Below are 12,318 nucleotides of genomic sequence, written 5' to 3'. Positions count from 1 at the left end.
ATGGGTTTCAAGGTACTTTTGTCCCCAAAAGAGGTAGTGTTCAATACATTTAGTTTAATAATCTAATTTTGTTTCTCTTGCAGGGTCTTTGGGAGTTTGACAATGGATGTTTTAAAAAGTATGGAAAAATATGGGGGTGAGTATTCTGGAAAGTTCCATCGGATAGACTTGTTATGATGTGGTGCCCCCTGTGGTATGGAAGACAATCTCAGTCCAGAGCTTCTTGGGATGAAGTCTATTGTAAAGCTTTGGAGTCTTGTTCTTTCTACCAGGGATCCCAGGTGTCAGCCAGGTGTCCAGGTCTACAGTCTGAATTAGGCCTGGAGATTTGCAGGTCATCACTTTTCTCCAGACTTTGAGGCCCAGGGACTCCTAACATCGCTTTCTGTCCAGTGTCACTCTTCCTCCCTTCTCCATTTTTCTTTCCTTAGGTTGCATTTAATTGCATAAAATGCATTATTCCAGAACATTCTAATATGTGCCCATAAATGCATTTTTTGACCCTTTTCCACATGATTCACTTAATTAAAAGCCAAGAATCCTTTATTTAAGTTCTGCGTTTAATATGTCCTTTTGGAAAAAGAGCTGGGGGTTACAGGTAAAGAAAATAGGAAACAATTTCTGCTCAGCTTTTTACATTCTCTACAAGTATGGAGGTTTTTTTGTTATTGTTTTTAATTTTCAGCCAAGACTTTCCAATGTAATTGTATTCAGTTATTGTTTTATCTACTATTTTTCTCTGACTTTGAAGAGATGTGGGATACATCTAACCCAGAGTGTGTCATGTGGGCTCACAGACTTTAGGAGTTTTGTAGGTTTGATGAGAGCAGCAGGAGAGGTGTAATGTAGTGACTGTTTGCCAAAAGGAAATAGGAGAAGGCTCTGCCTCTCTGTACCTCTTCATCTTCTCTGATCAAGTCCTCGGAAACCATAGGGCCCTGCTGAGTTGCCATGGCCCCAAAAGTCAATGTGATTGAGTGGACAGAGCACATAGCCGTGGATCACTACTGGACCAGCTCCAACTGCCCCTCCAACATTTAATACTTGTGAGCTCTGGATAGAGTCACTTTTTCATGGTGGATCCCAGTTCTCTCATTAGAAAATGGTTCTCATGCTTGGGTGTAAATGAGAACCACCTGGGAGAACTTGTTATAAATACAGAACTTTGACCCCACCCATCAGCATACCAAATCAATATGATCTGGGATAGGGCCAAAAATCTGAATTTTAACTGGTAATACAAGAAATACTAAGGCTGGAGTGACATCTGAATATAAAGTGTCACCCCAAACCACGATCTCTTCTCCACCCAGGTGTCTTTGAAAAAACATGATGGGAAGAAGGGAATCATCCAAGTAATATGGTCAATCAGATGGAAGAGCAGATTAAGTACCTCTTCAATCCCTTCCGTCACTGCTTCAACACTAAATGCACATGACACCCACTTAAACCCTCTGAGTTTTAGAATTTTTTTGGGGGGGCGGAAATAATGCACTGGTTCTCATCCATTTTTATATGTGATCACAAAACCATCTGAAATTCCTGTGTGAAGTCAGAGGAATAATAGGTAACACGCAGAAAACCTTCCATTGTGTTCTAGCCATCGCAAACGATTGATAGAGGAAACAAAATGCCGGAAGACAGTGTGGTTAACTTAGAGTCAACCTCATGCCAGTGGCCCATTCCCATGAACGGGCATCCTGACAGTCAGGAGATCAGGCCAAATTGGGATGTCTCACATCTGAGGAGTCGGCTTTATGTGGTTAGGTGGGTCAAACGTAGGCCTGCCCTGCTGCTAATGGCTGTCACCTACACGGAGCCTGAGGCCCACTTGGGACCCATGTCGAAGAATAAATATAAGTAATGAAAAGAACATATTTTAAAAATGAATTAAAAAAGAATCATATAGATGAAGAAAAAAAAATGAATTATACATGCTCCTCTGAATTTCTTTATTCTCTTTGTCCTTTTGTTTCAAATTTTTCTAACCTTGATGCTACCAAGGATATCTCCTTATTAATATAATATTTCCTTTTAAAAATTATGAACTAGAAAGCAAATTTTAGAAAATAGAGCAGAGAAAATCTTTCATAATCCCACTCTCACTTGTGGAGTATTCCAAATCTTCTTCCATTTGCAGACACATTTTACATATTTATGATCAATGTGTCTATAAGTTTCATAGGCCTTTTTCATGCTTTTGATATATCTTCAAAAATGAGTGGGTGGACTCTCCTTAATTAATTAGTTTTTTCATTCTTAGACAATTTACTTGCCTTCAATTATTTACTAAGCTAACTTCCTTTTTGATAATGAAATATTTTAAACCTATAAAAGTTATGGAGAATGGCATAGGAAATAACCCATGTAAACAACACCTAGACTTAACAAATGTTCTAATGTTATTTCTAACCATGATCTCTAGGAGTAAGGATTATGTAATGTCAGGATGAGAATCTGGACTTAAGCTGTGAGTCCAGCTGCAGAAACCAGATCATTAAATTTAATCACATCTCTTTTCCCTACACAGGTGTTATGAAGGTCAACAGCCTCTGTTGGTTGTCACAGATCCAGACATAATCAAAACAGTGCTAGTGAAAGAATGTTATTCTGTCTTCACAAACCGGAGGGTAAGCATCCATTTCTAAGTTTAAATATTATTTATTTATTAAATATTTATTCTGTAATAATTATAAATTCACAGGATATTGTCAAAAGAGAAAAATACAGGAAGGTGCTGTGAAGGAAACCCTTCATCCTGTTTCCCCAAAAGGTTAATATCTTGCATAATTATAGTACAGTATCAAAGTAGGAAATTGACATTGATACTATCCACATAGCTTATTCAGATTTTATTAGTTTTATGTGCATTCATTTGCTGTGAGTGTGTGTGTGTTACTCTATGAAAATTTATCATAGATGTAGATTTGTATAACTACCACCACAATCAATGTATAGAAATATTACTTCCCCATCAATCTCCCTCTAACCATTCTTTTATAGTCACAGTGAGTAGCTTGTCTTTTCCTCTTATCAGGGTCTTAGTAGAGCAATTCTTTTTGTATTTTTATAGTTTATTATTTTATCCATACTAAAACACTTCATGAAATCACTTACTGTTTCTTTTTAACATCTTTATTGGAGTATAATTGCTTTACAATGGTGTGTTAGTTTCTGCTTTATAACAAAGTGAATCAGTTATACATATACATATGTCCCCATATCTCTTCCCTCTTACATCTCCCTCCCTCCCACTCTTCCTATCCCACCCCTCTATGTGCTCACAAAGCACCGAGCTGATCTCCCTGTGCTATGTGGCTGCTTCCCACTAGCTATCTATTTTACGTTTGGTAGTGTATATATGTCCATGCCACTCTCTCACTTTGTCCCAGCTTACCCTTCCCCCTCCCTGTATCCTCAAGTCCATTCTGTAGTAAGTCTGCATCTTTATTCCCATCTTGCCCCTAGGTTCTTCATGAACATTTTTTTTTTTAGATTCCATATATATGTGTTAGCATACAGTATTTGTTTTTCTCTTTCTGACTTATTCACTCTGCATGACAGTCTCTAGGTCCATCCACCTCACTACAAATAACTCAGTTTTGTTCCTTTTTATGGCTGAGTAATATTCCATTGTATATATGTGCCACATCTTCTTTATCCATTCATCTGTTGATGGACGGTTCGGTTGCTTCCATGTCCTGGCTATTGTAAAAAGAGCTGCAATGAACATTTTGATACATGACTCTTTTTGAATTATGGTTTTCTCAGGGTATATGCCCATTAGTGGGATTGCTGGGTTGTATGGGAGTTCTATTTTTAGTTTTTTAAGGAACCTCCATACTGTTCTCCATAGTGGCTGTATCAATTTACATTCCCACCAACACTGCAAGAAGGTTCCCTTTTTTCCATACCCTCTCCAGCATTTATTGTTTGTAGATTTTTTGATGATGGCCATTCTGACTGGTGTGAGATGATATCTCATTGTAGTTTTGATTTGCATTTCTCTAATGATTAACGATGTTGAGCATTCTTTCATGTGTTTGTTGGTAATCTGTATATCTTCTTTGGAGAAATGTCTATTTAGGTCTTCTGCCCATTTTTGGATTGGGTTGTTTGTTTTTTTAATGTTGAGCTGCATGAGCTGCTTGTAAATTTTGGAGATTAATCCTTTGTCAGTTGCTTCATTGGCAAATATTTTCTCCCATTCTGAGGGTTGTCTTTTCATCTTGTTTATGGTTTCCTTTGCTGTGCAAAAGCTTTGAAGTTTCATTAGGTCCCATTTGTTTATTTTTGTTTTTATTTCCATTTCTCTAGGAAGTGGGTCAAAAAGGATCTTGCTGTGATTGATGTCATAGAGTGTTCTGCCCATGTTTTCCTCTAAGAGTTTGATGGTGTCTGGCCTTACATTTAGATCTTTAATCCATTTTGAGTTTATTTTTGTGTATGGTGTTCGGGAGTGTTCTAATTTCATTCTTTTGCATGTAGCTGTCCAGTTTTCCCAGCACCACTTATTGAAGAGACTGTCTTTTCTCCATTGTATATCCTTGCCTCCTTTGTCATAGGTTAGTTGACCATAGGTGCGTGGGTTTATCTCTGGGCTTTCTATCTTGTTCCATTGGTCTATGTTTCTGTTTTTGTGCCAGTACCATATTGTCTTGATTACTGTAGCTTTTGTAGTATAGTCTGAAGTCAGGGAGTCTGATTCTTCCAGCTCTGTTTTTTTCCCCTCAAGACTCTTTTGGCTATTCGGGGTCTTTTGTGTCTCCATACAAATTAAGATTATTTTGTTCTAGTTCCATTAAAAATACCATTGATAATTTGATAGGGATTGCATTGAATAGATTGCTTTGGGTAGTATAGTCATTTTCACAATATTGATTCTTCCAATCCAAGAACATGGTATATCTCTCCATCTGTTGGTATCATCTTTAATATCTTTCATCAGTGTCTTACAGTTTTCTACATACAGGTCTTTTGTCTCCCTAGGTGGGTTTATTCCTAGGTATTTTATTCTTTTTGTAGCAATGGTAAATGGGAGTGTTTCCTTAATTTCTCTTTCAGATTTTTCATCATTAGTGTATAGGAATGCAGGAGATTTCTGTGCATTAATTTTGTATCCTGCAACTTTACCAAATTCATTGATTAGCTCTAGTAGTTTTCTGGTGGCATCTTTAGTATAGTATCATGTCATCTATGTATAGTATCATGTCATCTGCAAATAGTGACAGTTTTACTTCTTCTTTTCCAATTTGTATTCCTCTTATATCTTTTTCTTCTCTGATTGCCGTGGCTAGGACTTCCAAAACTATGTTGAATAATAGTGGTGAGAGTGGACATCCTTGTCTTGTTCCTGATCTTAGAGGAAATGCTTTCAGTTTTTCACCATTGAGAATGATGTTTGCTGTGGGTTTGTCATATATGGCCTTTGTTATGTTGAGGTAGGTTCCCTCTATGCCAACTTTCTGGAGAGTTTTTATCATAAATCGGTGTTGAATTTTGTCAAAAGCTTTTTCTGCATCTATTGAGATGATCATATGGTTTTTATCCTTCAATTTGTTAATATGGTGTATCACATTGATTGATTTGCATATACTGAAGAATCCTTGCATCCCTTGAATAAACCCCACTTGATCATGGTGTATGATCCTTTTACTATGTTGTTGGATTCTGTTTGCTAGTATTTTGTGGAGGATTTTTGCATCGATATTCATCAGTGATATTGGTCTGTAATTTTCTTTTTTTGTAGTATCTTTGTTTGGTTTTGGTATGAGGGTGATGGTGGACTCATAGAATGAGTTTGGGAGCATTCCTTCCTCTGCAATTTTTTGTAAGAGTTTGAGAAGGATGGGTGTTAGCTCTTCTCTAAATGTTTGATAGAATTCACCTAAGAAACCATCTGGTCCTGGACTTTTGTTTGTTGGAAGGTTTTTTTGTTTGTTTGTTTGTTTTTTTGTGGTACGTGGGCCTCTCACTGTTGTGGCCTCTCCTGTTGCGGAGCGCAGGCTCCAGACACGCAGGCTCAGAGGCCATGGCTCACAGGCCCAGCCGCTCCGTGGCATGTGGGATCCTCCCAGACCGGGCCACGAACCCGTGTCCCCTGCATCGGCAGGCAGACTCTCAACCACTGCGCCACCAGGGAAGCCCTGTTAGAAGATTTTTAATCACAGTTTCAATTTCATTACTTGTGATTGGTCTGTTCATATTTTCTATTTCTTCCTGGTTCAGTCTTGGAAGGTTATACCTTTCTAAGAATTTGTCCATTTCTTCCAGGTTGTCCATTTTATTGGCACAGAGTTGCTTGTAGTAATCTCTTAGGATGCTTTGTATTTCTGTGGTGTCTGTTGTAACTTCTCCTTTTTCATTTCTAATTTTATTGATTTGAGTCCTCTCCCTCTTTTTCTTGATGAGTCTGGCTAATGCTTTATCAATTTTGTTTATCTTCTCAAAGAACCAGCTTTTAGTTTTATTGATCTTTGCTATTGTTTTCTTTGTTTCTATTTCATTTATTTCTGCTCTGATCTTTATGATTTCTTTCCTTTTGCTAACGTTGGGTTTTATTTGTTCTTCTTTCTCTAGTTCCTTTAGGTGTAAGGTTAGATTGTTTATTTGAGATTTTTCTTCTTTCTTGAGGTAGGCTTGTATAGCTATAAACTTCGCTCTTAGAGCTGCTTTTGCTGCATCCCATAGGTTTTGGATCATCGTATTTTCATTGTCATTTATCTCTGGTATTTTCTGATTTCCTCTTTGATTTCTTCAGTGATCTCTTGGTTATTTAGTAATGTATTGTTTAGCCTCCATGTGTTGGGGATTTTTACGGTTTTTTCCCTGTGATTGATTTCTAATCTCATAGCGCTGTGGTCAGAAAAGGTACTTGATATGATTTCAATTTTCTTAAATTTACTGAGGCTTGATTTCTGACCCAAGATGTGATCTATCCTAGGGAATGTTCCATGCACACTTGTGAAGAAAGTGTAATCTGCTGTTTTTGGATGGAATGTCCTGTAAATATCAATTAAATCTATCGGGTCTGTTGTGTTATTTAAGTCTTGTGTTTCCTTATTAATTTTCTGTTTGGATGATCTGTCCATTGGTGTAAGTGAGGTGTTAAAGTCCCCCACTGTTATTGTGTTACTGTCGATTTCCTCTTTTATAGCTCTTAGCAGTTGCCTTATGTATTGAGGTGCTCCTATGTTGGGTGCATATATATTTATAATTGTTATATCTTCTTCTTGGATTGATCCCTTGATCATTATGTAGTGTCTTTCCTTGTCTCTTGTAACATTCTTTATTTTAAAGTCTATTTTATCTGATATGAGTATTGCTACTCCAGCTTTCTTTTTATTTCCATTTGCATGGAATATCTTTTTCCACCCCTCACTTTCAGTCTGTATGTGTCCCTAGGTCTGAAGTGGGTCTCTTGTAGACAGCATATATATGGGTCTTGTTTGTGTATCCATTCAGCAAGCCTGTGTCTTTTGGTTGGAGCATTTAATCCATTCATGTTTAAGGTAGTTATTGATATGTATGTTCCTATGACCATTTTCTTAATTGTTATGGGTTTGTTTTTGTAGGTCCTTTTCTTCTCTTGTGTTTCCCACTTAGAGAAGTTCCTGTAGCATCTGTTGCAGAGCTGGTTTGGTGGTGCTGAATTTTCTTAGCTTTTGCTTGTATGTAAAGCTTTTGATTTCTCCATTGAATCTGAATGAGATCCTTGCCGGGTAGAGTAATCTTGGTTGTAGGTTCTTCCCTTTCATCACTAAGTATATCATGCCACTCCCTTCTGGCTTATAGAGTTTCTGCTGAGAAATCAGCTGTTAACCTTATGGGAGTTCCCTTGTATGTTATTTGTCATTTTTCCCTTGCTGCTTTCAATAATTTTTCTTTGTCTTTAATTTTTGCCAATTTGATTACTATGTGTCTCAGCATGTTTCTCCTTGGGTTTATCCTGTATGGGACTCTCTGCATTTCCTGGACTTGGGTGGCTGTTTCCTTTCCCATATTAGGGAAGTTTTTGACTTATAATCTCTTTAAATAGTTTCTTAGGTCCTTTCTCTCTCTCTTCTCCTTCTGGGACCCCTATAATGCGAATGTTGTTGTGTTTAATGTTGTCCCAGAGGTCTCTTAGGCTGTCTTCATTTCTTTTCATTCTTTTTTCTTTATTCTGTTCCGCAGCAGTGAATTCCACCATTCTGCCTTCCAGACCACTTATCTGTTCTTCTGCCTCAGTTATTCTGCTATTGATTCCTTCTAGTGTAGTTTTCATTTCAGTTATTTTATTGTTCATCTCTGTTTGTTTGTTCTTTAATTCTTCTAGGTCTTTGTTAAACATTTCTTGCATCTTCTCGATCTTTACCTCCATTTTTTTCCCGAGGTCCTGGATCATCTTCACTATCATTATTCTGAATTCTTTTTCTGGAAGGTTGCCTATCTCCACTTCTTTTAGTTATTTTTCTGGGGTTTTATCTTGTTCCTTCATCTGGTACACAGCCCTCTGCCTTTTCATCTTGTCTATCTTTCTGTGAATGTAGTTTTTTTTCCACAGGCTGCAGGATTGTAGTTCTTCTTGCTTCTGCTTTCTGCCCTCTCCAGATAGCTATTTCTTTGGAGCTTCAAGAATAGGCTCCCAGATCTGGTCAATCACCTTGGGACAGTACCAATAAGACTCTGTGTTTTGGTTTTGACTCTAGTCTTTTGGTCCAACGGGAATTATGAAAAATGCCATCTCTCTGTCTGAGGATGAACAATGGAAGAGATTGCGATCGTTGATGTCTCCAGCCTTCACCAGCGGAAAGCTCAAGGAGGTAAGAAAAGAAGAAGACTTTCAACTAGAAACTTAAGGAATGACTCTAGGGACAGGTAGAAAATAAGATCATAGTCCCTTTCCAAAGAGAAGTCTGCTGATTTTGAGTTTTCTAATGATGGTCTTTTATCTTTACATCCTAAAAGAGACATTTTAAGATTCCTTATAAAATGCCACTTACTGCTCCATGCTTGGGAAAGCCAGGTACTTCTAGGACTTGAGTCTGCATTTAACTTCAGGTGATGTTGTACTTTGTATCTAGATGTTCCCCATCATTAGCCAGTTTGGAGACATGTTGGTGAGGAACCTGAAGAAGGAAGCAGAGAAAGGCAAGCCAATCAGCATGAAAAAGTAAGTAGGGGTGAAGCTGCTGGTACCTGAGCTCCATTGAGACCCTCCAGATGCCTGCCATGGAGCCAGATTCGCACTGCTGAGTTACTGTAGTGACCAGACAGAAGTAAGTGTGTGGTGGTACCACTCCAGTGGGCCACCCCAGAATGAGTGGTGGCTCGCCAAAGAAAGCAGGGCAGCTGGGAGAGAAAGGGTCTTCTCCTGTGTACATGAGCCGGGATGAACTTATCTGCTTAACTGTCACTTCGGATATTCTGGAAGACAAAAACACATAGTTTAGAAAGGAGAAACATTGTTGTGCACAGTATTGAGTGTAGAGGGTGTGGAGCGGAGGTGGGGAAGGCTCTTCGTACATATTGGCAGGCAGTGCACTGGGCAGGAATGTTACGGTATGGAACTTGAAACAAATTAAATCTCTTCACAGTTTTCCTGAGGAAAATGCTAAATATTAATTCTTAACCACCATTTGTTCTTCCTTCAGCCTCAAAAGAGAGAAGGCCCTGTACAGGCTATGGGTAGAGTGATCATAGCATTTGTTGTCTAAACTGAGATTTTTTGTTTTTAATTCTGCTGTAACAACAGGTATAAACTGAGAATGTCCCGGGAAAACTGAGGACATAAGATCACTTAGCTATGGGATTCCCTAAGTCAAATTTGGAGTAATTTATTATTTTTTTAACTAGAAATATTTTTAGTTTTTACATTTCACAGAAATGAGTCTGCCCTCAGGTCAACCACAGACCACTGGAGTTGAGGAAGTGTGGGTCTTTCAGGATCCTTAGCAGGGGTGTAAGACAGTGAGGGATGATGTTCCTGGAAACTCAGAACAGGGTGCTGCTGTTCTGTAATTCACTGAAGAGGAATCAGCTCTGAGTGCACACTCTATGGTGAGGCAAGACCCAGATCAGCGTCCCCTTTCTTGACTCCCCCAGGATGTGTTAAATTTATACACTTGGTTATGCTCAGACACAGTCCTTATACACCTATTATTGCCTGTAGTCAAAACACACTACTGTACTTTGTCTGATTATGGGTATCTATCCCTCTATGACTGAGCTCCTTGAGTTTGTGGGGGGATGTCTAACTTGCCTTAGTGTCCCCAGCCCTCCTGGCACAGGGCCAGCTGCATCACTGGCACCTCAGACACACCTCATGTGTGAGTGATAGTAGCATAGACTCTTCCATGGACCAACAGGTGGTTCTGAAAGAGTGTGGCTCTCTACCTGCCTTGTCTGGGCATCTGATTTCACATGCACTTCTTGTTATATGTGTTGGGTAAGGAGAGTAAAGAGGTGTTGATTTTAGTTGTTCATATCTTTCTCTACGCAGCTTCTTTGGGGCCTACAGCATGGATGTGATTACTGGCACAGCATTTGGAGTGAACATTGATTCCCTCAACAACCCACAAGATCCCTTTGTGGAATATAGCAAGAATATCTTAAAATTTAATCTCCTCTCTCCATTAATTCTCTTAATAAGTATGTGGACTACTTTATTCCTTTTTCTTTATTCCTTCTTCCATCCCTCCTTCTCTCTCTCCTTTCCTCCCTCTCTACCTTTCTTCCTTTATCTTTCTTTTTTTTTTAACTATTTATTTATTTATTTATTTTTGGCTGAATTGGGTCTTCATTGCTGCACACAGGCTTTCTCTAGTTGTGGCAAGCGGGGGCTACTCTTTGTTGTGGTGTGCTGGCTTCTCATTGTGGTGGCTTCTCTTGTTGTGGAGCACGGGCTCTAGGCGTGTGGGCTTCAGTAGTTGTAGCACATGGGCTCAGTAGTTGTGGCTCGTGGACTCAGTAGTTGTGGCACACGGGCTTAGTTGCTCTGCAGCATGTGGGATCTTCCTGGACCGGGGCTCGAACTCATGTCCCCTGCATTGGCAGGTGCATTCTTAACCACTGTGCCACCAGGGAAGCTCTATCTTTCTTTTTTAAATAATAGCTTTATTGAGATACAATTCACATGCCATATAATGCACCACTGTAAATGTATAATTCATTGGTTTTTACATCCTACCTATCCATCAACAGATGAAATGGACAGGCAAAATGTATACAACATTCAGTATACACAACTGGATATTGTATGTGCGTGTGTGTACATATACACACACATATGTATGTGTGTATATATATGTATATATACATATATATATATGAGAAAACCAGGTTCTTCTAGGACTTGAGTCTCCATATATATATATATATATATATATATATATATATATATATACACATATACATATACACACACACACATACACAATTGAATATTATTCACCCAGAAGAGGAAGAAAATCCTGCCATTTGCAACAAAATGGAAGGACCTAGAGGGTATTACGTTAAGTGAAATAAGTCAAGCAGAGAAAGGCAAATACTTATATGTAGAATAAAAAAAAAACTAAACTAAGGAAAAAAAGAAGAAGAAGAAGAAAACCAAACTCATAGAAAAAAAAGATCAGATTTTTGGTTACCAGAGGTGTGGGTTGAGTGGTGAGAGAATTGGATAAAATTGATCAAAAGGTGTAAATATTCAGTTGTAACATAAAAAGTACTGAAAGTGTAATGTACAATGTGAGTATAGTTAACACTGCTGTATGATATATTTGTACATTACTAAGAAAGTAGATCGTAAAAGTTCTCATCACAAGGGAAGATATTTTTTTGTAACTATATGAGGTGAGGAATGTTAACTAAACTTATGGGGTTAATTTCACAATATACGTATGTTAAGTCATTATGCTGTACCCAAACTAATACAGTACTGTATCTCAACTATAACTCAGTAAGGTTGGAAAAAAAAGGGTTTTAGTACAAAGATATGTGCAACCATCACTACAGTCAATTGTTGTACATTTTTGTCAACTCACAAGCCCTGTACCTAACTATAACCTCTCACTCCTCTTAGCCCTAAGCAACCACTAATGTACTTCCTACCTCTATAGATTTGCTTATTCTGGACACTTCGTATAGATGGAATCGTATATGTGGGCTTTTGTGGCTGGCTTCTTTCACTTATCATGATGTTTTCAAGGGTAATCTAAATTGTAGCATATATCAGTACTTCATTTCTTTGTATGGCCAAATAATATCCCATTATATGGACATTCTGCATTTTGTTTATCCATTCATCAGTTGACAGACACTTGGGTCATTTCCAGCTTT

At 38.2% G+C, this 12,318-nt stretch overlaps 1 protein-coding gene across 5 annotated transcripts in view; it reads left to right on the top strand.

Moving 5' to 3' along the window:
- LOC307197869 (cytochrome P450 3A28-like) overlaps window positions 1–12,318 on the top strand; it is a 75,587-nt gene that overhangs the window by 37,677 nt on the left and 25,592 nt on the right. For all 5 annotated transcript variants that reach the window (XM_079944356.1, XM_079944353.1, XM_079944354.1 and 2 more), the window contains 5 exons: window positions 84–136; window positions 2,531–2,630; window positions 8,691–8,804; window positions 9,066–9,154; window positions 10,484–10,632. In XM_079944356.1, coding sequence (XP_079800482.1) covers window positions 84–136; window positions 2,531–2,630; window positions 8,691–8,804; window positions 9,066–9,154; window positions 10,484–10,632 — 505 coding nt within the window. The remainder of the gene's footprint in view (window positions 1–83; window positions 137–2,530; window positions 2,631–8,690; window positions 8,805–9,065; window positions 9,155–10,483; window positions 10,633–12,318) is intronic.

This window comes from Stenella coeruleoalba (assembly GCF_951394435.1).
Source record: "Stenella coeruleoalba genome assembly, chromosome: 15".
NCBI lineage: Eukaryota > Metazoa > Chordata > Mammalia > Artiodactyla > Delphinidae > Stenella > Stenella coeruleoalba.
The sequence above is the reverse complement of the archived record's forward strand: the minus strand, read 5'-3'. Positions and strand labels throughout refer to the sequence as shown.